The 27,976-nt window shown below is 41.9% G+C and overlaps 1 protein-coding gene and 1 non-coding gene across 3 annotated transcripts; one reads left to right on the top strand and one right to left on the bottom strand.

Annotated features, from left to right (window-relative positions):
- Positions 1-164: 164 nt before the first annotated feature.
- Positions 165-27,064, bottom strand: Mettl14 (methyltransferase 14, N6-adenosine-methyltransferase subunit). Of its 2 annotated transcripts, none has more exons than XM_047566625.1 (11): positions 26,843-27,064; positions 23,535-23,623; positions 22,835-22,922; positions 21,654-21,734; positions 20,949-21,036; positions 17,960-18,050; positions 15,958-16,099; positions 7,525-7,617; positions 4,043-4,159; positions 2,836-3,046; positions 165-1,408 (listed from the first exon to the last, which is right to left on the bottom strand). In XM_047566625.1, exons 1-11 carry the CDS (start codon positions 26,906-26,908, stop codon positions 1,104-1,106), a joined length of 1,371 nt encoding a protein of 456 aa, XP_047422581.1. In that variant the 5' UTR covers positions 26,909-27,064; the 3' UTR covers positions 165-1,103. The 2 variants fall into 2 exon arrangements, with proteins under 2 accessions (XP_047422581.1, XP_047422582.1); XM_047566626.1 differs by having other exon boundaries at positions 23,535-23,680; positions 26,843-26,968.
- On the top strand, positions 7,425-7,498 carry Trnav-cac (transfer RNA valine (anticodon CAC)). Its single transcript has one exon. It is a non-coding gene; the product is annotated as a tRNA-Val (tRNA).
- Positions 27,065-27,976: the final 912 nt, after the last annotated feature.

Raw genomic sequence — 27,976 nt, 5'->3', positions numbered from 1 at the left:
TCTCTATTGAGCTGTCCTCTCCACCCGAGGGTCTGGTGGGTGTCCCGCGTCCCTCTTACGTGTGAGGACACAAGGGCTACCGCCACGCAGAGACCAAGGGAACTCTGTTCCACGTCAATCCTCTCACCTGGCAACAGCAGTAATTCCACTTACGGAAAACACTCTCAAATTTCAAAGATTTATAGTTTCATTAGAAAAATAACAAAATAAAGGTCTCATTTCATTCATCCAATTCCCTTAAACACGAGTCACGGTACAGAAAGGAGAGCACGAAGTCTCAGGCGACAGCACGGGGCCAACATGGGCCTGACCCAGGGCAGCTGTGTCCGCGAAGGGTCTGCACACAAGCTATTCCTCATTCCTTCACCTCCGAGTACTGCCCGGGGCGCAGGCCCAGCCTGGCGACCCAGGGTCTCCACTGGTGCCTCGGCTGCTTTCACTTGCTGTGGAAAGGGGACTTCCAGCCTGCTCTGTCCTGCCATCAGGAGGACGGGCGGCCTCGTCTGCCTGCCTGCTGAGCCTGCCTCCTCCTTGTCCTGCCCTGGCCGTCCACCCTGCCTCTCAGATTCAGACCTGGAGGGAAGGGATTTTGTTCAAAGCCTCTCAATTTCTTCAGTACTCAAATTACACCTGAATTTATTTAAAGTCTTTTTAAAAGAAAGTAAACTGCAGTCTGCACTTTCACTACTTCAACGAGGAAATGCTGAGCCCCAGCAGGAGCGCCGAGCGCCCCACTCCATCATGGCTTAAGCAGTTTCCCGCCTGCCCGTAGACTCCCGTCACTCGGCCGACACTGCAGACCGGCCTCTCGCTCCCAGCCATTCCCAGAAAGCAGAAGCCGCTGGACGGTCTGAAACGGAGGGGACCCAGCCTCGAGCCTCCGAGCTCCGACAGGGAGGCTGCCAGTGCTGCTCCTCCCGCTCAGGGACGTGCCCGCCACACAGGCTGACTGCTCCCCAGCAGACGGGCGCGTGGCAGCTGCGGGGAAGTCGGCAGGCGCTCCTGGCAGGCAGGGCAGCCAGGCAAGGGCGGGCGGGACGAGTCCTGAAGGGGGGCTCCCACCCCAAGGCCGGGGGCAGGACCCGGACGGGCGTCCCAGAACGCTACCGAGGGGGGAAGCCGCCTCTGTGCGCTCCTCCTCGGCCTCCCCGGAAGCCACCCCTTTCTCCTCGGAAGTTGGATCGATTTCTTTCTCGACCGCGGCCAGCAGAAGTCCCCCCTCTTCCTCCTCCTCTGGGAGCGCCTCCACCCCGATCGGACTTGGATTTGGGAGGAGGCGACTTTGGTCGAAGTCTCTCGATTTCCTCCGTGCAGCCAGTCAAGTAGGAGTTAGGGGCACTGAAATAGGATGCATAGGTCTCTGCGTTGTAGTTGCTGTTCGTGAGCGTCGGTCCAACTGTGAGCCAGCCTGACAGGAGGAAGAGAGACAACCTGTGAGCTGCATCCTCCCCGCTGAGCCTTCAGGGTGGACTCAGATGCCCTGTGCATCCTTGAGCCAGCCCTTCGCTGGCCCAGGAGTCTGGCCTCCCTTACAGAACGCACAGCACCACACCATGGTCACATCTTGAGGATCGCACACTGCGCAGCGTGCCTTTGTGCTATATCCCACTCACTGGTCCCCACCCGTGTGAGAACAGCACGTATATACTATGCTGAGTCTCGCATCTGTGAAAACTTAATGAATCATATATAACTTTGCTCCTCATGATAACAGTACCACTGTTTTGTGAGTCAACTCTCAGAAGCGATTTCTGCTCTACTTTTCCCAACCACAAAATATTTCCGTTGATAGGTCCTAGAAATCCAACTACTATGGCACTTCTCAAGAGGATAAGCACATGGCCAAGGCTGTGAAGAAATGTTTAACACCAAAAATCATCAAGAAAATGCAAATCAAAACCACGGAAAACATCACCTCGCCCCTGTTAGAATGGCTATTATTCAAAAGACAAGAAATAATATGCTGGTGAGGATGCAGATAAAGGGGCTCATGTGCTGTTGGTTGGAAAGTAAGTTAGAACAGCCACCATGGGAACAGTATGGGGCTCCTCAAAGACTGGATGCGGACTCCCTAGGACAGACCCACGCCGCTACAGGCAGGCAGTTGAGCGACCCGCCCTGGCACACCTGCACAGCGGCTCACCATGGCAGGCGGCGCCACACGGCAATGTGGGTGCAGCAGACAGCAGCACGACACGTTCTCAGCTACAGGAAGAGGCTGGGAAGCTGTGGGCTGGGGAGAGGGCTCATGGGTCAGGGCGAGCGAGGAGGAGCGGCTCTGACTTCCACACGGCAGAGCAGGATGACCACCGCTGGCACCGGAGTGCTTAAAACAGCAGGTAGGGAGATTTTCAATGTTCCCAGTACAAAAGAGCAACGTGCACCTGAGGTGGAAGATCTGGCCGTCACCCTGATCCGGTCAGTACGCTCTGTACGCACACACTGAAATGTCAACCGGTACCCCGCAGACGTGTGATTACTATGTGACAATTAAAAATAAAAATATAGTCAAGAAATAAGGGGAGCAGAGAAGACTTTCAGGGTGGTGAGTCACCTGACAGGGCACTCCAGTGGTGCAGGCAGGTCGCTGGCTGATCATTAAGTGTCCCGTGCAGGTGGGGAGCCCTAAGAAGAGAGCATGTGAGGCGCCTGCGAGCAGGCAGGACGTGGGAGCCCTCCGCACCATCCTCTTAGTTTGCTGCAAACCTAAAACTGCCAATATCTGAAGTACTGCAAAACAAGCCGAACACGGAAGGACCTCATCTCGCTGCCCTGCTTTCCTTTTCATATCCACGTCCCAAGGAATCACAGTCTTTGTATTGACTGAGGTCCTACCTGGTCGAATTGTACTGTCTCTTCCAAACAGATGGAGACGTCTTCTACCGAGACAGAAGTGCTCGATGATGTGGAAGATCTCCACGGGCTTCTCTATGTTTCCGATCTCGGGCTCTTCCGTGATGATCAAGTCAATGTCGACGTTGGCATGGATGAAGTCCCCGTCCGTGCTTCGCTTCACGGTGCCTTTGATCCCCATGAGGCAGTGTTCCTGCGCGGCAAGAGCAGAGCATCACACTTTCTATCAAGTCAGAGCTCGGGACATTTTGTGATCCTCAATCCAAACCATCTTTGTCTCTGAGTCTGTGGGATTCAGTCAGGTGTCTCTATCAGGCGACAGGAAAGTGCAGCACGTCTTCTATACCCTCCCTCGTGACACGCCTCACTTCAGAATGTGTCACTTCCGCCACGATGTGCGTGCGGGCTGTTCCCTCACCCACAAGTCTCCACTTCTGTGCTGAAGCCAAAGTTCAGGTCGATGCTGACACTCTACCCATTACCAAACCACAGGTCGGGGCTTGGTCCCACAGGGCTGCTGACTTAGATGCCACCTGTGCTTCTGATCAAAGGCTACACACTGTGGGTTCCAACGGTCCCTCCTGGATTTGATCATTCACCACAGTGGCTCACGGCATTCAGGACATTATCATGAAAGGACACACCTCAGAGTCAGCCAGATGAAGAAAGACTATGGCAAGGTACAGGCAAGAGGTAAAGAGCTCCCAGTCCTAGCTAGGAGTCCACAGCTCAACAACCGGACACTCCCCAAATCCTGCCCTTGCCCAACACAACTCCAGCCCAAGAGACCTCCCACCAGGGCTCCCTGTAGAGCCTGACACCAGCAGTCACACGAGCGGTTTCTCAGAGGTGCCCGCATACGGAAAAGAGGGGAAGAGAAGATGTCTCCAGGCTACTCAACCGTCTGCTGTCATCTTTTCATACTTGGTCTAGAGAAAAGGGAGTTCTGGAAGTCAGGGGCATCAAATGCCCAACCTAACTGGAAAATGTGGCAGCTGAGGACACGTGGGCACAGAGTCCCCTCCTAGCACAGGAGGGACTGTAGAACATGTGGCCGTCTTGGATGCTCACGCTCTGCTGACGAGCCCAAAAAAGGACCCTTCCACCAGATTAACTCAACAGGAAACGCTGATTTGAAACACCTGAGAAAAATATGAGATAAAGAAAACAAAACAGTGGAGGCCAATACCTTTGTTCTCTGGAAAACAGCCTTAGGATCCAAAGTCTTTGTCTTCCCAGGATTGTTTTTGTTGGTTTTAATCCAACAAATATCTTCACATCTTCTGTAACCCCACTTGCGTAAACACTAGAAATACAAGAATTAAAGACAGAAATCCTGAACTTAAACAATACTTAAAATGACCGACCAACCATACAGAGCTCGCCAAGTTCCAGGGGTCATGGTAAATGCTTTAGTTGAGACAGAAAAGAAACCCCAGGCTCAAAACCAGAGCCATGATGGAGCGCACACTCTTTGGACACACTGTTAGATACCAAGTACTGAAGCATCACATCCTGCCCCAACTGTTTAACACAGATCGAGCGTTCCTAATCAGAATATCTGACAGCTGAAATGCTTCAGAGTTCAAAATTTTTGAGTGCCAACAGCTCCAAAGGTTTCAGATTTCAGAGCATTTTGGATTTTGATTTTGGGATAAAAGAAGTTCAATCTGCAAAGTCTGTGCAAATAGTTGAAAATTCAAAACCTCGAAAATCAGCACTCTGGCCCCCGCATCCTGGATAGGGTACCCGTATCACCTTCCATTGTCAGCAACAGATGTGTTTCAGACGCTTTTTCAAACTTCAAGACTTTTCAAACTGATTCAAACTGTTAACTTCTCTTCAAATGAGAATCTAATAAAACCTTATTTCTTCATTTATTACTAACTACTGCAGAAAGTTCAGACTTAAAAGCTGTTGCGCATCTCTCTTTGGGTAGAACTATTCTGTCTTCATCCAATCCTGGAACTAGAGGTATAAGGCTCAGCATCCCAAATGCTACCCATGAGCATGAAACCAGCTGGGTGCCCACGACAAGTTGGTGCAGGCTAGGACTAAACAGGCACAGAGCACAGCTGCCACCCTATTGGTCAGAGTCAAGAGGGGGACGATGGACTGAGCAGCACAGCACTGATGGACTGTGATCCAGTACCAAGATGCCGCAGAACACGAAACGTGCTTCCCGAGAACTTTCAAAGTGAGACAGACCTCAAACTGAGATTTCTTAAATCTATTTAAAATCTCAAAAATCAAGGTCAATACGAGAGTCCTCCTTATCCACAAGGAGATGTTCCAAGTCCCCTGGTGGGTGCCTGAGACCGGAGGGTACTGAGCCCTACACATACTGTGACTTTTTCCTACAGGCGTACTGTGATGAACTTTAAGTTATATATCAGGCAGGTAGGAGATTAGTAACAGTAACTATTAACAGAAAAATTACAGCATATGTAAATAAAAAGACATGTGATGTGGGGGGTTCTCCACGTCCCACATGGATGAGAGAAAGAGTTTCTGTTGGAGGATGATGGTGCCAGCAATCAATTAATTACTAATAAATTTACCTAATCAATAAACACAAAAACCAATACTATTTTCAAATGTAAGGGAGTGTGATGATCAGGCCATACCAGCTCAAGCCTCTAACAAGATGGAGGAGCCCACCCACCTTCACTTTTATTTACAGTTATACAGGTAAAGGTGCCAAGACCAGGAGGAGCGGTTTCTGTGAGGAATAGGATGGGGTGGAGTTAGGGCAGTCATTTGCTTAGAGAATTAGCATTTCCTCAGGGTGAGCCACCTACTCCCCAGCTGTCTGGAACAGTCTCTCATGACTGTCAATTCCTGGGAGTCAGACCTCTGTATCCCATGGCTCAGCCACGCCATGGACATGGACGGCTCCCCACAATGTGATTGGTCTGCCTCTCTGTCTCCCGCATGCTGCATGCTGCATGCAAGTCACCCTGACAACCCAGAAGGCCATCAAGAGAGGAACAGGCAGGTGGCATACACAACACATACACAATTAAAAATTTATGATTTCTGGAATTTTCCACTTAATGTTTTCAGACTACAGATGCCAAAACTGCAGGGGTGAAGATTGGGGGTATTTGTTTCTGTTACAAATATTTGGTTTTTGCTGGGTGTAGTGATGCACGCCTATGATCCCAGTGACTTGGAAGGCTAAAGTAGGAGGATGACCAGCCTCAGCAATGAATCAAGACCCTGTCTCAAAATAAAAAGGGCTGGGGACATGGCTCAGTGGTAGAGCACCTGTGGGTTGAATCCCCAGTACTGCCAAAAGTTTGTTCTGCAGTGGGTGTTCATAATATCACCATGACCTGGTCCACTAATTTACTGATAGCTAATGTATTCTATTGTAATCATTTTAGCCAAACTCTGCTTCCACTAAGGAGATGCACTGCTCCATAAATGAAAAGGATAAACCCTTCTAGTAATTTTCAGCCTAATTTGGGGCTAGGGGTGTGGTTCAGTGGTAGAGCACTTGCCTAGCATACATGAAACCCTAGGAGAAATCCCCAAAACTGGAGAAGGAAAAAAAAACCTGAAAACACATCAACCTAATTTGAGGGTGAGGAGGAAAGTCCAAAGTCAGACATTAGAACCAGAAAAGGTAAATACCACTACGCCTATAAAAGCAAACAGGGCTCCTTTCTCTCCACTTTCTTGCTTTTCCACAGCACCTTGGGGAATTAACACTTAAAAAAAGGACAGACCCAACTAGAATACCCTTATGGTCTCACCTTGGAGCCAGCAAATGAGGGAAACAGCAAGGCTGCCCAACAGTCTCAGCTCTCTGCTTCCATGGAGCAGAGTGACCACAGAGCTTCAGTGCTGGGGCAGATTTAACCCAGCATGCGCCTGCTTGTCATCGCACACACTCCTACCTAAACTCTTCAGCTGCCTCCCCAATCAGCATGGTGGAATGAGACACCTGCCACACGCCAGGCAGGGTGTCCTGACTGGGAAGTCTCACTCCATAACGCATATCCAGGACGGAGACCCAGTGCCTGAATCTCAGTGCTGGGGAGGGCTGAGCGACTCCTGAGCCCGCTGTGTCGCTCTGAAGTTTATTATTTTGTTTCCTTTGGCACAGAGAAGCTCTGATATAACTGAATATAAAGGCACTGAAATTTACTAAAAGTGCTATAACTTCTTTCTCACTCATTCATTCAAACTATGTTTCAAATGCAGTCACTACTCCAGTTTGATCTGACTTCCATTTGCGATTCAGGAGTCCATGCTATTCAGAGCAACAATAATAAGGAGCCATAAATGACACCAAGCTCATTTTTGTGCTATGGTTTGGAGCTTCAAATCTCTAAACTGTTGTGCTCTTGGAGCTGTGACAAACTGTATTTTGAAAGAGCTGCATTCTCCCTAGTGAACCTTAGCTGAGTCAGGGGTACTGCCTTACATTCTTTTTCCAAACCTTTTTTTTCTTGAAAATATTTAAAACTATTCAAGAAACAAAGGACAAAATAACACCAATCTTCAAACTTATTATGTAACATATTATTTTATACTTTATAAAAACAGCATCTCTAGCAGGCTGGGGATATAGCTCAGTTGGTAGAGTGCTTGCCTCACAAGCACAAGGCCCTGGGTTCAATCCCCAGTACCTCAAAAAAAAAAAAAAAAACAGCATCTCACCACTCTTCCAAGGTCCAATCCCTCCCCAGAACCACACCAGAGAAATATAAATGACCGGGGTGCTGCAATCTCATCGATTTCTAACTTCATGATCTGTAAGAAACCAAACGTACATAAAATTATGATTCATCCCACATGGAAACTAACAATCACCAAATGTTCCTACACCAGGATTCTCAGATGTGTTCTTTAAATACACCCATTAGGAAATACAATGGAAAATCAATTTTATCCTTAAAAATCACTGATTCTACTGTTGTTTTGTTAGTTTATATACAAGCAACACAGACACATGCAAACATGCACATATATTCACTTCTATATGGAAAGAATTTACAGGAAATTGTATTTACAGAATTACGGCATTTTATAAGAGAACTTTAGAGATACATAAGCAACATTTTACTAGAAAAAAGAAACTAAAATGGAATGAGGTTAAATGAACCCAGAGTTAGGGACAAAATTAAAATAAAATTAAACAACAAATGTTTGGAATGTACTATGATTTTGGTATCTGTAAGAATATTTCTCAATAAGTCGATATACATTGTTTTTTATGATTACTTTAAGTACAAAATACCTTCCTCCAGTCCATTATTGTTTGCCTTGAATGTGTTATAACATATTTTTTAAAAAAGTCCTTCAATAATTAAATCTCTGAATTTTGGGAAGTGACTGTAGAAGCAACCAATTTATATGACATTCTTTTTCTTTCAGTTTTCTCTAAAGTTAAGAAATTTCTGAGACCATGGTTCACTCAAGAATTTACTGGTTTCATCTATTAAAATCTTTAAGCACAAGGCCCTGGGTTCAATCCCCAGCACCGCAAAAAAAAAAGAAAAAGAAAAAAAGAAAATCTTAATTTCTACCTCAATCAAATCAATGTTAGTTAAAACCATTCCATTTCTAACTTAAATCAAAAATATTTTTTGTAGTAATAATGAAAATAACACGTGTATAAACCTATTTTTTATACTTCAGATGTTTTTTAAGTCCTGAAATCTCTCCTCATCTAATATGCTCATAACATAGTAATCTTTTATCAAATGTAAGACTATGAATAAATACATACAAGTACATACACATACATTCCTACATGTGCATAAGTGGTACAGCAATAGATAGGTGATGATACACCTCAGAGAAGAATGGACAGCATATATTAATTATTCTCTAAAGCTACCTGTGGGTGTTTTAAAAAGTGCTTATGTCCCCTAGTTAAAACCCATCAACCACTAATGGCTCTCCAACGTGAAAATGAATGCTTATAAAGTCAACATTTCTCTTTTTCACATTCTGCTTACTACAGTAACCATCAGTACTTTCTTTAGAATAATGCCCCATAAAATTTAAGAGTTTAGCAATCTGGGGGCCAGGCAGAACTTTTCAATATGCCAGCCAGAGCTGAAACTCAGTAAATTAAACTCAAATCAAGAATCTGCATACACACAAACCAAAGGAATGCACTATCTTTTCAATGAAATAATATTGGAAAATTCCCCAAACCTGAAGAATCAAATGGAAAATCAAATACAAGAGGCTTTCAGGGGCTGGGGAGATAGCTCAGCTGGTAGAGTGCTTGCCTTGCAATCACAAGGCCCTGAGTTTGATCCCCAGTACCGCAGGAAAAAAAAAAAAAAAAAAAAAAAAAAAAAAAGAGGCTTTCAGGACCCCAAATATACAAAATTACAACAGACCCACAAAAAGGGTCTAGCATAATGAAAATGCCTAGCATACAGAATAAGGATAGACTTTTAAAGGCCACAAGAGTAAAGTATCAGATTCCATATAGGGAGACAACAATTCAGACTTCAGTCATTTACTCAACCCAGACCCTCAAAGCAAAGAGGTCCTGGGACCACACACACCAAGCTCTGAAAGAAAATGAATGCCAACCAGCAAAACTAAGCTTCAGATCTGAAGACGGAATAACAACTTTCCACAACAAACAAAAGTTAAAAGATTCACAACTAGAAAGCCTGCACTGCAGAACATTTTCAGCAAAATACTCCATGGGGAAGAAATTAAAAAAAAAAAAAAAAATGAAAGGAACTACACTAAAGAAAAGGTCAATTAAAGGAGAAACTAAGTCAAGTTAAAAACCAAAAAATACCAAAATGACCAGGAATACAAATCATATCTCAAAAATAACCCTGAATGACAATGGCCTGAACTCATCCATCAAAAGACATAGACTGGCAGAATGGATTTAAAAACAAGACCCAACAATGTGCTGTCTTCAAGAGCCTCACCTCATAGGCAAAGACATCCACAGACTAAAGGTGAAAACGATGGGCAAAAGCATCACGCACAGGGACCGCGTAAACAAGCAGGGGTTTTCATTCTCAGATCGACAAAGTGGACTTCAAGCCAAAGTCAGAAGAGACAAAGGAGGACTCTGCATACTGCTTAAGGGAATCACACATCAACAAGACACAACAATCTTAAAAATCTATGCCCCTAACAATGGAGCATCAATGTACATCAACAAACCCTTCTCAATTTCAAGAATCAAACAGACCACAACACAGAAATACGGGTGACTTTAACACACCTCTCTCACCACTGGATAGACCTTTCAAACAAAAACTAAATAAAGAAACTATAGAACTAAATAATATAGAACTTTAGATTTAACAGACATATGTAGAACATTCCATCCATCAATGAGCAAATAAAATTTCTTCTCAGCAGCACATGGATCCTTCTCTAAAATAGATCATGTTATGCCATAAAGCAACTCTTGGCAAATACAAAAAAATAGAGATACTACCCTGCATTTTATCAGATCATAATGGAATTAAATTTAAAAATCAATGATAAAATAAAAAATAGAAGCTCCTCCAATACCAGGAGACTAAACAGCATGCTACTGAATGATGAATGGATAGCACAAGAACTCAGGAAGGAAATAAAAAAACACTTAGAGGTAAATGAGAACACCAATGCAACATATCAAAATCTCTGGGAGGCTATGAAGGCAGTGCTATGAAGAAAATTCATGGCATTGAGCTCATTCATCAAAAGACTAATCAGAGATGAAATTGAAACAAGAAACAATTCAAAATATTGACAAAAGGAAAAGCTGGTTCTTTAAAAAATAAATAAATACAATTGATAAACCCTTAGCCATGCTAACAGAGAAAACTCTACTAAAATTCATGATGAAAAAGGAAATAGCACAAAAGACACTACTGAAATACAGAAGATAATTAGAAACTATTTTGAAAATTTATACTCCAAAAAAATAGAAAATTTCAAAAACATCAAAATATTTCTAGAGACATACAATCTACCCAAATTGAATCAGGAGGACATATACAATTTAAACAGATCAATTTCAAGCATCAAGATGCCATCAAAAGCCTACCAACCAAGAAAAGTCCAGGACCAAATGGATTCTCAGCTAAGTTCAATCAGACCTTCAAAGAAGAGCTAACACCAATACTCCTCAAAGTATTCCATGAAATAGAAAAGAGGGAACCCTTCCAAACTTGTTCTATAAGACTAGTATCACCCTGATACCAAAACTAGACAAAGACACATCAAGGAAGGAAATTTTTCAGATCAATACCCCTGATGAACATAGATGCAAAAATTCTCAATAAAATTCTGGCAAATCACATACAAAAACATTTTTAAAAGGTGCATCACAATCAAATGGGGTTCATCCCAGGGATGCAAGGTTGGTTCGACATACAGAAATCAATAAATGAAATATATCACATCAATAGACTTAAAGACAAGAATCATAATATCATCTTAAGAGATGCAGAAAAAGCATCTGACAAAATACAGCACCCCTTCATGTTTGAAACACTAGAAAAATTAGGGACAGTAGGAACATACCTCAACATTGTAAAAGCTATTTATGGTAAGCCCAAGGCCAACATCATTCTAAATGGAGAAAAATTAAAAGCATTCCCTCTAAAAACTGGAACAAGACAGGGATGCCCTATTTCACCACTTCTATTCAACACAGTCCTAGAAACTCAAACCAGAGCAATTAGACAGACCAAAGAAATTACAGGGATATGAATAGGAAAAGAAAACCTCAAACAATCACCATTTGCTGCAGACATGATTCTATATTTAGAAGATTCAAAAAATTCCACCAGAAAACTTCTAGAATAAATGAATTCAGCAAAGTAGCAGGATATAAAATCCACAACCATACATCAAATGCATTTCTATACATCAGTAACGACTCCACTGAAAGAGAAATTAGGAAAACTAATTAGGAAAATGACTTCACAATAGCCTCAAAAAAAAAAAAAAAAAAAAAAAACTTGGGAATCAATCTAACAAAAGAGATGAAAGACCTCTACAATGAGAACTACAGAACACTAAAAGAAGTTGAAGAAGATCTTAGAAGATGGAAAGATCTCCTATGTTCTTGGATAGGCAGAATTAATATTGTCAAAATAGCCATACTACCAAAAGCATTATACAGATTTAATGTAATTCCTATTAAAATCCCAATGACATTCTTCATAGAACTGGAAAATGTAATCATGAAACTCATTTGGAAAAATAAGAGACCCTTTGATGGTTTAGATGAGAGGTGTCTCCCAAAAGCTCACGTGTGAGACCATATAAGAAGGTCAGAGGAGAAATAACTGGGGTTTGAGTGTTAACCTGATCAGTGATTAATTCCTGATGGGATTTAACTGAGTGGTAGCTGTAGGCAGGTAGGGTGTGGCTGGAGGAGGTGGGAATTGGGGTGTGGCTTTGGGGTATATATATTTGTGTCTGGCAAGTGGAGTCTCTCTCTCTACTTCCTGATGATGCAAGCTACTTCCCTCTGCCACACTCTTCTGCCGTGATGTTCAGCCTCACCTCGCCCTGAGGAATGAAGCCAGCCTTCTATGGACTAAGACCTCTGAAACTGTGAGCCCTCAAATAAACTCTTCCTCCTCTACAGTTGTGCTGGTTGGGTCCTTTTAGTCACAGCAATGAAAAGGTTGACTAAAACAGACCCAGAATAACCAAAGCAATCCTTAGCAAGAAGAATGAAACTGGAGGCATCACAATACCAGACCTTAAGCTATACTGAAAAGCAATAGTAACATAAATGGCATGGTACTGACACTAAGATAGTCAATGTAGATCAATGGTACAGAATACAAGACACAGAGACAAACCCACATAAATATGGCTATCTCATACTAGACAAAGATGCGAAAAATATACATTGGAGAAAAGATAGCCTATTCAACAAATGGTGCTGAGAAAACTGGAATCCATATGTAGCAAAATGAAATTAAAACCCTATCTCTCACCCTGCACAAAACTCAACTCAAAATGGATCAAAGACTCAAGCACTGGAACACAGACCCTGTGCCTAAGAGAAGAAACAGCAGGCCCAAATCTTCATCATATCTGCTTGGAACCTGACATCCTAAGCAAGACTTCTAAAGAGCAAGAAGTAAAATCAAGAATCAATAAATGGGATAGATTCAAACTAAAAAGCTTCTTCTTAGCAAAGGAAACAAAAACATGAAGAGAGAGAGCCTACAGAATAGGAGAAAATCTTTACCACATGCACCTCACATACAGCACTGATCTCCAGGACACATAAGAACTCAAAACACTTAACACCAAAACACCAAATAACCCAGTCAATAAATGGGCTAAGGAACTGAACGGAAACTTCACAGAAGAAAAAATATAATCAATCAATAAATACATGAAAAAATGCTCCACATCTTTAGCAACTAAAGAAATGCAAATCAAAACCACTCTAAAATTTCATCTCGCTCCAGTCAGAATGGCAATTATCAAGAATACAAGCAACAATAAGTGTTGGTGAGGATGTGGGGAAAAAGGCACACTTGTACATTGCTGGTGGGAATGCAAATTGGTGCAGTCACTTTGGAAAGTAGTACAGAGATTTCTCAGAAAACTTGGGAGGAAACCACCATTTGACCCAGCTATTCCACTCCTTGGTTTATACCCAAAGGACTTAAAATCAGAATACTACAGTGACGCAGCCACATCAATATTTATAGCAGTTCAATTCACAATAGCTAAACTATGGAACAAACCTAGATGCTATTCAACAGCTGAATGGATAAATAAAATGCGGTATGTATACACAATGGAATATTACTCAGCCTTAAAGAAGAATAAAATTATAGCATTTGCAGGTAAATGGATGGAATTGGAAAATATCATGCTAAGTGACATAAACTAATCCCAAAAAACACAAAGGTCAAATGTTTTCTCTGATATGCTGATAGTGTTCCATAATGGGGGTGAGGGTAGGGCCCTAGGGAAGAATGGAGGAACTTTGGATTGGGCTGAGGGGTGTGAGAGGAGGGGAAGGGGTGTGGAGTAGGAAGGATGGTGGAACGAGACGGACATTATTACCTTATGTACATATATGACTGCACAACCACTGTGCTCTCCATCATGCACAGCCAGAGCAATAAGTTGTGCTCTATTTGTACACAATGTGTCAAAATGCACTCTGCTGTCATGTACAACTAATTAGGATTAAAAAAAAAGAATCTGCATGCACAACAGATGAATCTGTCACATGTAACTGAAACTCTGTGCCTTTAAGATCAAACCTCACAGACTGGCGAGAGAATGCAGAATTCAACCCAGTGTCAATCCTAAATGTGATAAAACTCAATGCTTAGATTTTCTTTACTTTTGACCAAACTGACAGAAAGACGTTTTCCAAATTACTCCTCAGCTTTGATGAGGACATGATGAACTGGAGGCTGTTAAACAGGTCTGGAGAGAATGTGATTCTGTACAACCAAGATGGAAGCTTCTCAGCTACTAAATCTTTACGTCTGGGGACACTGCATTCTGTACACTTTTGATTTTTCAACAATGAGCACACATTAAGAGTTATGTCAGGGAGAACATTTCTAAAGTGGTAATAGCCATCAAAACCTAAATAAAAATGCTAAGGGTATTAAAGCTAATAGGAAAAACTTCAAGAAGGAGGAAAACATTATTTAGAATAGTAACAACCATTAAAGGAGAATGAACACGCAAGGACCCACGGCAGTTTTCCATGTGGTACCAGGCTTATGGCTTCAGCCCTTCCTGACCTCCTGCACAAGACACTTCTAACTGCGCTTCTTGAAACCTCCTGTTCCTTGGTTCCTAGGACATTCCCTTTCTCCTGGTTCTCCTCACTCAACTGTGGCTGCTCTTTTTTATATTTCTTTTATATGTGCCCTTTAACTGTAAATGCTTCCCTAGACTTCACTGAGATATTACCCCAGAATGAACTCACCTGTTCACATGGGGTAATGTGCTTATCCTCCAAAATCTGAACAGATTTATCAGTTCTTTGAGTTTCGCATTCTTCCACTTGGATGTCTTACATACACCCCAAGTCAACATGTTCAATATCATCAAGTCCACCTACTCTGCTTCTTTCCTTAAATTCACTCTGTCAATACTCAATCCTCTTATCTCAGAATGGAAATCTTGACTCTTTCCCTCATCCCACACATTCAACCTTACCAAATGTGTCTCCTGAACTTTACTAAATGTGTCCACCTTTTTTTAGGACTAGGGTACTCCAAGAGACTTCTAACTGTCCTCCCCATCACTTCCTTGCCTCCAATCCAGCCTCTACGTACTAATCCAGTCTTCTTACTTAAGGTGGTTAAAACCTTCAAAGTCTTTGTATTGTCTTCAGAATGAAAGTCAAGCTCCTAGCACAGCTTAATCTGTGTCCAACAAGAGCAGCACCTATGAAAACCTGCTCCACCTACAAGCCAGTCTGTGGCTTCCATTCCTCTTGTTCTCATGGTTCCTTTTGCCCAGAAGGCCTATCCAACATCTTCCTCTGCCTGGCCAACTCAACTGCTCCGCTGTCCTCTTCTCTGAGCTCACATATCCCATACTGCTAGGCTCAGCTCACTGTACTCTGGTCGTCTCACGCAGTCCTCCATTACTGAGCCAGGGAAACTGCAATGCACCTATTGGTCTAGAGCAACGTGAGCCCTGTAAGACTCTAAGGCGGAACACCAAGTCCTGTTCATCTGTGAGTCTCCACGTATTACATACCAGCATGGTTCTTGGTGTCTGGGATTTTCATCACTGCAGACGCCTGTGTAACTGAGGTTAATAGCTTACTTCACTTCCTTCACTCCTGTAGAATGAGTAATCAATCATTCTACACTCTTTCATACTTTCCTAGCCATATATCCAAGTACGCTAAAACCAAGAATGAGTCTTCCACAGTTTATACTCACTACTTGCTCAATTTTTGCCTCAAAAAGAAGAATCAAACTAAAGATATGTAATACCTGTCAATGCACCTTGGACCTTCCTTCATAATACATACTTGAAACCTGTATTTGTGACCCCTACAAAAGCAGGGATGGCATATGTGACCTTACATTCTATCACGTAACCCCTATTCATCTGAAAAGCAGAACACCCCTCACGCCACCATACATCATCCCACGTCCAGCATCTCTCACTGGCGGTGATGCCAGTCTCTCTGTAATACTCTTCCAGAGGAGGCTCCAGGAGAATCACGTCAAACTTGGGGGTCAGTTCTCTAATGTCAAAAGCTTCTATATCGGCTTGTAAATACCTGTGATTAAAGCAAAAAAGGGTTAAAAGATTTTCAAACATGTTAAGATATAATGAAATCTCTTCAATAGCACTGAACATTTCTTACTAAGTGATCATGAGCTCATTATTCAAAGTCTTTTTTATGGAGCGTTTTCTTTCTTCAGCACAGACATTAAGCCATCTACCAAAAGCCTTCTCTAGGACACAGATATGATCACTAAAAAGCAAAAATAACGCTATTCCCCATGCATATCTGGACTTTTTTTATGTTTACACTGAAAATGTAAGGAAAGATGTGCATCTCTGAGCCTCCTTCTATTGTCACTCGAATTTCCTAAGGAATATGACTGGCTTTTTTCCTCAGAGCTTCAGGTAATTCAGAAAAACTCTTCCTCCAGTAAGTTCAAATTAGGCCCTTTAAAAAATGGCTTCTAAATAAGAATATAATTTTCTTTTGTGAGTTTGTTCATTAGTAAAACACTCATATTAACATATTAATAGTCTTTTCACATTACCTAGCAAATTATTATTTGTTGTTTTCATATAGTATGAAAGTATTTTAAGCCTAATATGCTTTAAGTGTTGAAAGTATTTTTTTTTTTTTTTGCGGTACTGGGGATTGAACTCAGGGCCTTGTGCTTGCGAGGCAAGCACTCTACCAGTGAAAGTATTCTTAATAGGACAGATATTAGAGTGTAAGACTTGCCCACAACAAGACTTACCTGTGGATCTTCTAATGACTAACAGAATACATTTTTAACTTGTTTACAGTATACAACATTCAAAGTTAGTTAAATGTGATATGTACATTCTCCAATTTCAAAGACATTACACACGTTTTGGAGGAAAGTGTCATGTTGAGGGCTGTGGCTGGGCTGTGGCTCCGTGGCAGAGCGCTTGCCTAGCATGTGTGAGGCACTGGGTTCGATCCTTAGCACCACATAAAAATAAAACAACTAAAATAAAGGTATTCTGTCCATCTACAATTACAAAAATTTTTTTTTAAAAAGTCAAGTTGAGCAAAGGTTAAAAGGTATGGTCACCTTCCAAGTCATTAAGGGGCTGGGGATGTGGCTCAGCTCTGTGGCAGAGCTACACGCAAGCAAGGTCCTGGGTATCAATCCCCAGCACCCTAGAAGGAAGGAGGGACCTCAGGATGGCAAGTTATAATTAACTTGTTTTCTTTTCTTCCTTCACCTAAGTTTTTTAAGTTTTCTTCAATAAACAAATTGCTTTGTAAGGAAAAGTTATTTAAAAGAATTTTAGGCAAATCATCAAGCATACGATATACCTGAATGACTTTCTAAAAAGAAAAAGAAAAAGAAAACACTCAGAGGTGCAAGCCAATTTTCTGTAAAGCTGAAAAAGAACTAGAGAATGTGTTTCAAACCAGAGTTTCAAACTAACAAAGAAGAAATACAGCAAGTTACTCTTAAATAGGTACGTGGCCCCCTCCCCACCAGTTTTAACTTTACTATTCAACCCAAAGTATCAAGCAGTCAAATTTTATCTGGGTAGAATGAACCCTGTGGCCTCCTCTGACGCAGTGTAGATCCCTGCCGCCCATGGGCACATCTGTGTCCCAGTCCACCAGAGGGGAGGCCCACAAATGTGGGTGTGCAGCACACCCTTGTTCCCTGAGATCCGCATGGGGGCACAAGGAGTTCAGCAGGCCTGCCTCCCTCCTGGAGACCCCAAATACCACCTTTCTCTAGAGTCACTTCACAGGCAGGATCAGAATACCAGAGTCTGGTACCAGGATGACACCTATAGAGCTGAGAGGTTCATTTTTCTTTTACAAAAAGGAAGGTTAGAGGATAAATAGCCTGACATTTAAACCTGAACCGGGAAGGAAGGGTAATTGAATAAAACCACTCACATAGGAGGAGTGTTAGATTTTGCTATTAACTCGTCCTTGAGTCTAATGAGCTCCCTCAGTTTAGGGTATTCTTCAAATCTGTCAGCTAAACCTGAGAAGAAAAAACAGTGAATGAAATTCAATTCAACCGAACTCAAAGCTGAGTGCTCTGGGCAGGACGACGCACACACTGCACCACCAACTCTCACAGCCTCTCTCTCTTCTTTTCTAGCCCACTCCCCAAGGAATTATATTCATAACAATATAAATTATGTCGATTTCTTAGTTTAAAAACCAAAGGTTTTTATTATGAAGAGAAAACAAGAGGGCTGGGGTTGTAGCTCAGAGGTAGAGTGCTTGCCTAGCACATGTGAGTCACTAGGTTCAATTCTCAGCACCATATATAAATGAATAAATAAAATGACAACTAAAGAACTATTTAAAGAACGAGTAAACATGAAAACATCTTGAGTTTCCTCAGCTAGTGGTATAGATTACATTCCAAAGAAAACAAGAGTGAAGATCTTATTGCAATCAGGTTTCCACAGTCAGTTCCCAACACTACAAAACAGAAGGCACAACCTGAAACCACCCTGACCATGACCTCCTGTGGCCTGAGGAACCCGTGTGGTGCCTGCTTGCAACCTGGGAATGTGGTCAGGCCTGCTCCTTGTCAGCGGCTTTCAGATCTCACACAAATCACTTATTCTTTCTAAGTCTTCCTTTCCCAACTTCTTTCATCATGTCATCTTTGAAACGTTCAGCACTCTTTGTTCCCAGCATACAAGGAGTTTCACTCTGATTTTGAACTCCAACTTCTATTTGATTCAAAATACATTCATAAAACTTTTTCTCAATCCACAATAGTTTTCCTTGCCTTGGATAATTATGCAAATAAATGTCTTAAGAAATGTTTATATCCAAATATGGGTATAACATTTGTCATAACTGGAGTCGTGGTATATAGTTCAGTGGCAGAGTGCTTGCCTAGCATGTACAAGGCCCTGGGTTCAATCCCCAGCAACACACACACACATACACAAACACTCATGAAGAAGAAAAAAGAAAAAAAATTATAAATTTTTATGCTACATCTAAATTTTGCTTATAAAAACATTAAAACTAATTTACAATTCAGAAATGTTGCTTACAAGTGACAAAGAAAAAAATTGGATCATACCAAAATTAAAATCTGTGTTACAAAAAACACTATCAAGAAAATGAGCCAGGCAGGGTGGCACACTCCTGTAATCCCACCAGCTCAGGAGGATGAGGCAAGGCGATTATGAGTTCAAAGCCAGTCTCAGCAACTTAGTGAGGACCTAAGCAACTCAGGGAGACCCTGTCTCTAAAAAAAATACCAAGAAGGTGTGGGGATATGGCTCAGAGGTTGAATGCCCCTGAGTTTAATCCCCGGTACCCACCCCCGACGGATGGAAGGAAGGAAGGGAGGGAGGGAGGGAGGAAGGAAGGAAGGAGGGAAAAAGGAAGGAAGGAAGGAAGGAAGGAAGGAGGGAAGGGAAGGGAAGGGAAGGGAAGGGAAGGGAAGGAAGAGAGGGGAGGGGAGGGAAGGAAGAGGGAGGGGAGGGAAGGGGAGGAGAGGGGAGGAGAGGGGAGGGAAGGAAGAGGAAAGGAAGAGGGAAGGGAAGGGAAGGAAGAGGGAGGGAGGGAGAGGAGAGGGGAGGGGAGGGAAGAAGGAAGGAAGGAAGGAAGGAAAGAAAGGAAGAAAATGAAAAGTCAATTAACAGAATGGGAGAGAACACATTTTTTTGTAACAATAAAACAAATTTTGGACTGAAGACTTACTGAGAAATGTCCAAACGGATATTTCTCCAAAGAAGATATTTAAATAGTCAATACACCTATGTAAAGATACTAAACATATCATTAGTCAGTAGGAAATGCAAATCAAAACTACGAGGGCATACCACTCAACACCACTAAGAGCTGTAATCAAAAACTTGGACAAGTGTCCAGGATGTGAAGAGACTAAAACTTTCCACAATGACGGTGGGCATGTAAAATGTGCAGCCACCTTGAAAACAGTGGAATAGTTCCTCAAAGAGTGAAACACAGAATCATCCCATTAAAACTAAACCCAACAATAAAGTAGTTTAACAAATTTTTTTTTGTAAAAAGAAAAATAATTACACAAGCTCCAGCAATTGTACTCCTTGGTATATATTAAAGAAAATGAGGAAGGGAAAAAAATAACAAAATGAATCAAACAGCATTACCCTATGTAAATTTATGATTACACAAATGGTATGCCTTTACGCCATGTACAAACAGAGAAACAACATGTATCCCATTTGTTTACAATAAAATAAAAATAAAAAAAAAAGAAAATGAAAACATACATTCACATAAAAACTTTTACCTAACTATTCATAACAGCATTGTTCCTAACAGACAAAGGTACAAAACCAAATGAATGGGTAAACAAAATACAGTGTGTACACACACACATATGCAACAAAATATTATTTGTCACCAAAAAGAAATGATGGGCTGATACATGCTAGGACATTAACTGCCCCTGGAAATAGGTGAAATGAAAGAATCCAGGCAGAAGAGATCACCTACTATATGATTCCAATTATATGAAATGTCCTGAAGAGGCAAATTTATACAGAAAGAAAGTTAATTAATGGTCATGTAAGACTGGGGGCAGATGAGAGGAAGTATGGACTACCTGATAATGTACGGTATAAGGCTTCCTTCCTCACAGGAGATGAAGATGTTGTAAATTAGACTGGTAATAGCTGACAATTCACTGTGGACACACTAAACACTGAATTACACCCATAAAATGGGGGTGAACTACTCTGTATAGAAACTATAATAAAAAACTAATCTTGCTAATGAAAAAGGAAGGTGTACCAGAAGCGCAGGAAACTGAAAGAGGAAGTCAGCTAAAAAAAATAATTTTGTTACAAATAATCTACAAAACTGAAAAACAACAGGCATATAATCTAGCAAAAGCATTATCCAAATAAATCTGACATACCTACATCCCTGATGAAATTCTGAGGTCTGTGTCCAGTGTCTACAAAATGCTGGCAGTAATCATTATGGGGATTTAAGCTCTGCGTTCCCTGAAGAAAAATTCAAAGTTAATGGCATGCACTCTGATCCAAATACACTAACTTCACACTGTCTTTTCTTACAAAGCCAGACAAAATATGATTTTAAAAAGTTGTATATTTGAAAATAACACTGAAATGTCAGTATCACTTTTTAACAGCTACTGATGTGAATATACCATTATCTCATCCTAACTAGCCAACTATCAGAAGAATATTTCACAAATAATTTACATAATCCTTATAATAATTAGCCCTCAATAAATAAAAAAAAAATCCTGAAGAAAAATAGGTACTTAAAATCTTTTCTGGCATGGCTTGATATGCACATGCCTGTGAACCAGCAATTTGGGAGGCTGGGGCAGGAGGATCCCAAGTTCAAGGTCTTAGGGAGAACCTGTCTTAGAACAAAAAATAAAAAGGGCTGTGAATATAGCTCAGTGGTAAAGAGCCCTGGGTTTGATCCCAGTACTGTTAAAAAGAGAGAGAGAGAAAGAGAAAGAGAGAAAGAGAGAGAGAGAGAGAGAGAGAGAGAGAGAGAGAGAGAGAGGGGAGAGAGAGAAAATCTTTCAGGCACAGAGCTTAAATGTGAAGCAGTATAAGATTTGAAAATTACTTGTTTCATTTACCTTAAGAAAAGTACTAGAATCTTTGTAAATCTCTTCTTCATATGGCAAATTTTCCTCCTCCTGCTGCATTTCTAGTTCATCCTTAAAAATAAAGATATAAAGAAACATTTTATATATACAGGCTATTTTTAAAATTATAACACTTGGCATATATAGTTTCCATAAGACATAATAAATGTTTCATATTAGCATTAAAGTGAAACATTGAAGTCTTTTCTTTCTCATTATTAGATCTAACTAGTAAATAAGCTGGTGAGGGGGTGGATGTGGTAATTATCTTGACCTAATTTTTCTACAATGTTGATGAAGACCCAATCATTACATGGTACCTCATAAATATACAAAATATTTGTCTATTAAAAATAAAGGAAAAAATTTTCTAAAAAGAACTAGTTGATTACATTTACAATAAAACAAATTTTCTATCATTATCATGAGTAATAATTACCTGTTCAACTACTAGTGTTTGGCTGACTGTACTGTCCAGAACTATTTATCTCTATAAATTACTATAATGTTAGCATTTAGCCTGAATCATGAAAGGTAGGATCACATATGGAGGAATTCTGTTTTTATTAGATTGAACCATATGAAATTGTACATTTTACAGGTCAAAAATGTTAGAATACCAGAAATTGACATGATTTGACCTAATATAGTCACAATATTTAAGTGTAAACACACATCAAAGTGTAAGACAAAACACAATATTCATGAGAATTCTGGGAAAATGTACCTTTCTCAAATGATTAATTTTGAAGGGAAAAAAAAAGAATTTAGGCTTTTCTTCCATAATACTTTCTTTTAAACTAAATAATGCAATTACAAGTACAGAAGCTGGATTTTTCTTGGGTTGATTTCAGAAATGGTTCTACACTGCTCTCCAGCCCCTGAGTTCCCAGAATATTCCCATTATCCTACTCTATACTGTTAACATGAAATAACCCAACTCAATAAAGACTGGACCAGTCTCTCGGAATTCTAATCAAACATGCATTTCTTCCTTCTTCTGATAAATATTATGGCCAGAGTTCACCAGAACTGACAGTCTCTGCTACCAACAACTATTTTAACCTGCCTTAAAACTCAGCTTTCTATCAAATTTGTTTTCTTGGATGTCAACCTGTGATTATAACGATTTATTTTTTCTAGACTATAAAATCACTCCATTCTCCACTTGCCTTATATTCCTCCACTTTATCTTCATCAGTCTCTCCTTCATCCAAGCACTTACGCTTTGCATTTGGAGCAGAGGTGTCATAAGAAGCCCTGAATATTAAAACAGAAGAATCACACACAATTACAAATAAGATGCTACATGCACCTACTGGAAATAAGGTATAGGCAAAATTTTCCTGATGAAACAGTATCTCTTTGCCCAAATTATAAATCATCCAAGACACTGATACAATGACAATTCTGTACTTTAGGAGAAAGGAACCAAATGAGAAAATAAGCTATTATAAAGAAGTATTATGAAAAGAACTTTTATATTATGTGTCATTCTAATTGTCTTGAGCAAAACTATGTCTAAATTGATAAACTAGAATACTGAAAGAATTCTGAACTGCTTTCTTAACTATCAGATGTATACATTTTGAGGGTCGAGTACATTCTTTATAAATGTATAAAAATTATAATTTTATCACACCTGCAAGCCAATTCTAGTCTAACATTCCATTTTCTAACTATTTATAAATGGGCAGTGAATATAGTAAAAAATAAATATTTCATGATTCACAAACTGACAATACAAACCTGCGTTTCTAAAACTTTATTTTGATGTTTTTCATAACATCACTCATACCAAGAGTTACTTATGTATTAAAACAAAGATCCTTGCCCAATATCAACGTGCCACTGGAAGACCATCTGGCTCACCTGCAGGTCTCCCTCGCTTCTGCGATTTCCCTCTGCTCATCTTTGCTGTTCAATACGGCCCCAATGCTGTCGGCGCTCTCAGCTCCCAACTGAGGAATGGCAAAAACCAAATCAGATCACGATGCACTGGACAGCCCTTCCTGGAACTGTGGCAGAATGGAGTGGATCGAGCATTCAAAAACAAACCAGTGGGAAAAAGCATGACTTGCACAAAGAGATGGATTAGCTGGTAAGACAAACTGGAAATACTCTGGAACAAAACCATGTGAGTTAAGAATGACTCTGACAGCTAGAGAAGTATCTTATTACGCTTTCAGTTATACTTGAAATGAAGACCCAACTTTAGCCAATCTCCTGCTTTTATATAAAGTATATAAAAGTGATTTGGAAATAGTAGCAACAAACAAAAAAGAGCAGATGATGGAGATTTTATATAAGATACTTACTATGAGTTAATTCATATATTGTACCTATTTATTCTATGCTCTAAGAAAAACCTATTCCATTTTATTCAGGCACAATTACGGGCACAATTGTGAACTTACTAGTTCCTTAAACATTGTAATGTTGATTTGGGTAGGCCACTGGGAAAACCATGCAATTAAATGTGGCAGAAAATGTGAACACAGGCTGGTCAAGTCAAAAGGGCCAACTCACATGAACTGAAAGCCAGATCAAGGGGCCAGAGTGCCAGGAGGAGCCATTTACATGTTTATACACAAGAAGGTCACAGGGAAATCTGCACTAAATAGCCCCTTGAGCTCAGTAGAGAGGAGGCTTATCACAGCAGCAAGTTACTAGCCTTGACTTTAAACAGCTACCCACTATCCTTGTAGTACACCCACTTCACATGGTTACCCTCAGGCTTCTCCAGTGATAAATCTCTTCCAATCTTATCATTGTTCATAAAATTTCAACTCCTCCATAAAATCATCTTGGCTCCTTTTCTTTTTAGTTAGAGACACATTTGCTTCCTATGGTTAGAAGTCTTGCTCACTCTTCCCTCTCAGAGCTCAGGTGCCTCCTTAGTCTATCCATGAGCACTACGGATAGGATAGTGAGTCCCTCTATTATTCTCCTTCCTAACCCACCACGATTCACTTCACAGCACTTAATACGACTTTCAGTTCGTAGTTTTGCTTTTCTATGTGCAGTATTTTATAGTCTCTACCACAACTTCCAATTATTTGTACACTTCAATTACTTTTAAGTTAATTTTGTTCACTTCTCCCCAATATAGTGTGAATTTCCTGAGGGGAAGAATCATGTCTGTCATGTTGACACCTGTTATGTTCAGTAGCCTGGTCCATAGTAACTGCTCAATAAATATATAAATAACAGAATAAGGTTGTCTACCAGGGTCTAAATGAGGATACAATGCATTACAAGAGAAATACCTTATATCAAAATTCTGCTTCTATTACTTCTCACATTCAAACTTCTTAAATTGCAGAATGACTATACCAAGTCATTCATTTTTTGTTAACTTTCAAATAAGTATATTATTGCACTAATATGATTGTTTCAAGTATATTACCAGTACTAAGAATATTACCCAAGTGATCTCTGACAATCTGTTATCTTTTGAAGGCATACATTTTCTCTGAAACAAAGGCAGAAGTTAAAATAAAAGGCAGGTGTAAATTGTTGCTGGTCATATCTACAGCCACCACCATAGCCTGGGCCTACTTATCGTACCCATGTCTTCACACCACAGACAACGCTGAACTGGGTTCTACTCCTATGGTTCATCAACCAACAAAGTTTTATTACAGGCTTACTTTGTGCAAGCATCAATGCTGGGGTAGAAGTCAAATGCAAAGACCGTGCCCTCACACTGTTTATAGTGTATGTGACAATAAATAAGCAATATCCAGTACCAGATTAAATAATAAGGGCAAGAATGTCTCAGAGGAAGAGCTTCGGCCAAGGAAATCAGTACAGATTTCTTCACTAAGTTCTGAGTTGTGCCATGGAGGACAAACAGAATTTAGAAAGGAAGAATACATTTTAAAAAATGAAAGTATATACTGTATAAACTGTGTTCTGGAGACTACTACACCATTTGCCCTGTTCACAGAGTGCATGAGGTTGAGATTAGTGGTAAAGCGGGTGTTTGTCACTAACTGCATCAGGCATTCTAACGTAAATGAAATAGTTCATATCCACCTGAAGACTGGGGGCAGCTAGGTGTACTAGAAAGACTCAGTAAGGCCCATGCTAAAATTGCAGCTCATGAACTTCCAGTTTGTGGCCTTGGGCATATAACTTAAATTCTTTAAGTATATTTCTTTCATCTACAGAATACTGAGAGCATCCTACTAGCAAGATCAAAGATAATGAATGTTCAAAGCTTAGCAAGTATGACATATAGAAAGCAATTAATAAACGGCAGCCATTATTAAATCTTATACTTTGTAAGCTCTTTGAGGGTAGGAGCTACCTACACTATTCACAGTTCATTTGCCAACACCTACTAAGAGTCCCTAGTATCTACTGAATGTAAGGCTATCAACAAATAATCATTCTGTGAATGTATTTTGACTTAAATATGTTTGAATAAAAATTAAGGTCTAAAACGCCTTTCTTGGGGGCAACAGGAGCCACTGAACCCTTCTGAAGTAATAATAGAAGGTGGAACAAGCACAACTTAGACACCTGGTTTGTCCAAGCTCTTAATGCAAGAGGGAAAAGGTATAGATCCGATTCAAATCCCCACATTTTGAATAGGATACCACACATTTATTCATCAGATCATAAAGGAGGAGAGGTTTCAGACTGCCATTCACTATAACTAAGATCTAACGCTGAAAATCAGCAAGATGTCTCACAGAGCCGGTGTGCATTTCCCGCTCCCTGTGACGATCCGAGCGGCAGAAGTGAAGTCTCTGATAATACGTGTACTCTGATCATCTGCCAGCTCGGCCTGACCCCCGGAGGGCAGCTAAGAAAGGAGGGCCAGGAGAGAAGCTGGGACAACTGGGCCCAGGGCGAGGCCGTGTCCCCGAGCTCCCAAGCCCGCCTTCCAGGGCAGTAAGTGAAGACACTACCACCCATTTCCGGGGCCGTGCGGCTCTGCACACTGGAATTCCAGCTCTGGCCGCGGACGCGACCAGTAGGCGAGCAGACGCAGAAGCTAAAGCCTGCACTCCCTGCGGAGCGATCTCCGGTCCCCAGCGGGTACTGCAAGCGCGCGAAGTCGGCGCTGGCCGCGAGGGCGAGGCACCATCGCCGGAACAGGAGGGAGAGAGGGAGCCCCGCCGACCCACGCCGCCGACTCCGCGGGCCCGGCCCCGGCCTCCGCCGACCTGCTGCGCGAGGAGCTGCCGCCGCAACTTCTGCCGCTCCCGGATCTCCTGCAGGCGACTGTCCATGTCCCCGCGGCTCGCCGCACCTGGCACTGGACACTCGCGAACCAGGCCCCGCCCAGGCCTTCCCAGTTCGCGGGACGCCACGTTCACCCAGAGATCCACTCCGCGAGGGTCCCCGCTTCCCGTCTCAGGACCGACTTCCGGCACGGTCCGCACCACCGGAAGTCCCGCCCCCAGAGCGCCGCGACGGATCCTTTCGCACCGGCAGACGAGGGGCGCGCGTCGGAAGCCGCGGCGGGGGTGCCGGAAGCGCGGCGGACCGCGGGTGGCGCGCTCGTCTCCCGTGCGGCGCCGGCCTCCTCGCGTGCTCCTCGCTGGCTCTGAGGTATCGGTTCCCTTCTCCGTGAATCGCGGGCGTGGCGTTTCCCGCAGCTCACACTCAGGCCTCGGGACGCGAGGTGTTGGGCCCGGCGTCGGGAGGACCCTCGGCCCCGCTCCTGCAGCAGGGCGGCCCGCACTGGGGAGGCGGGGAGGAGCAGCCGGTGCGCACAGATGCGGGAGCCTACTGGGTATTTTCAGCTGTTGGGGACGGCAGTTTTGTGGGAGGGTTCGCTTGATGCCTGGCTGTGTCCCTTGTCGCTCCGAAACTCGCACGCTTTTTCTTTTCCCAGCCTTCTCCCTGACCTCTCTGACCTACTCCCTGACCTTCTCCCTCATCACTTCTCCCTGACCTTCTCCCTGACCTTCTCCCTCATCCTCTTCTCCCTAATGGTATTCCCCTGAGTCACCTCTGCAACAGCGCCCTGTTCCTGCTCGTGGGCAGAACCACAGCCTTTGGGACAGGAGTCTCCTGTTTCTCCTTTGCTAGCAAAGCAATAAACTGTCTTCTTCCTTTTTCTCAAACCTGTGTCCTCATTATTGGCTTGGCATCATGGACAAGGACCGAGCTTTTGGTAACAGTTTCAAGAGGAAGACCTGAAAAAATAGCTCGAGTAATGGCAGCATTATTTGGAAAACATGAACTTCAAGGCGCTATGCCCTCAGACGTTGAACATACATGTTAAAGCATTTTTTTTTTTCTGTAGAAGTTTATTTAGGAAGTAGGTACACAGAAGGGAGAATGCAGACTAT

Source organism: Sciurus carolinensis, chromosome 10 (genome assembly GCF_902686445.1).
Source record: "Sciurus carolinensis chromosome 10, mSciCar1.2, whole genome shotgun sequence".
NCBI lineage: Eukaryota > Metazoa > Chordata > Mammalia > Rodentia > Sciuridae > Sciurus > Sciurus carolinensis.
The sequence above is the reverse complement of the archived record's forward strand: the minus strand, read 5'-3'. Positions and strand labels throughout refer to the sequence as shown.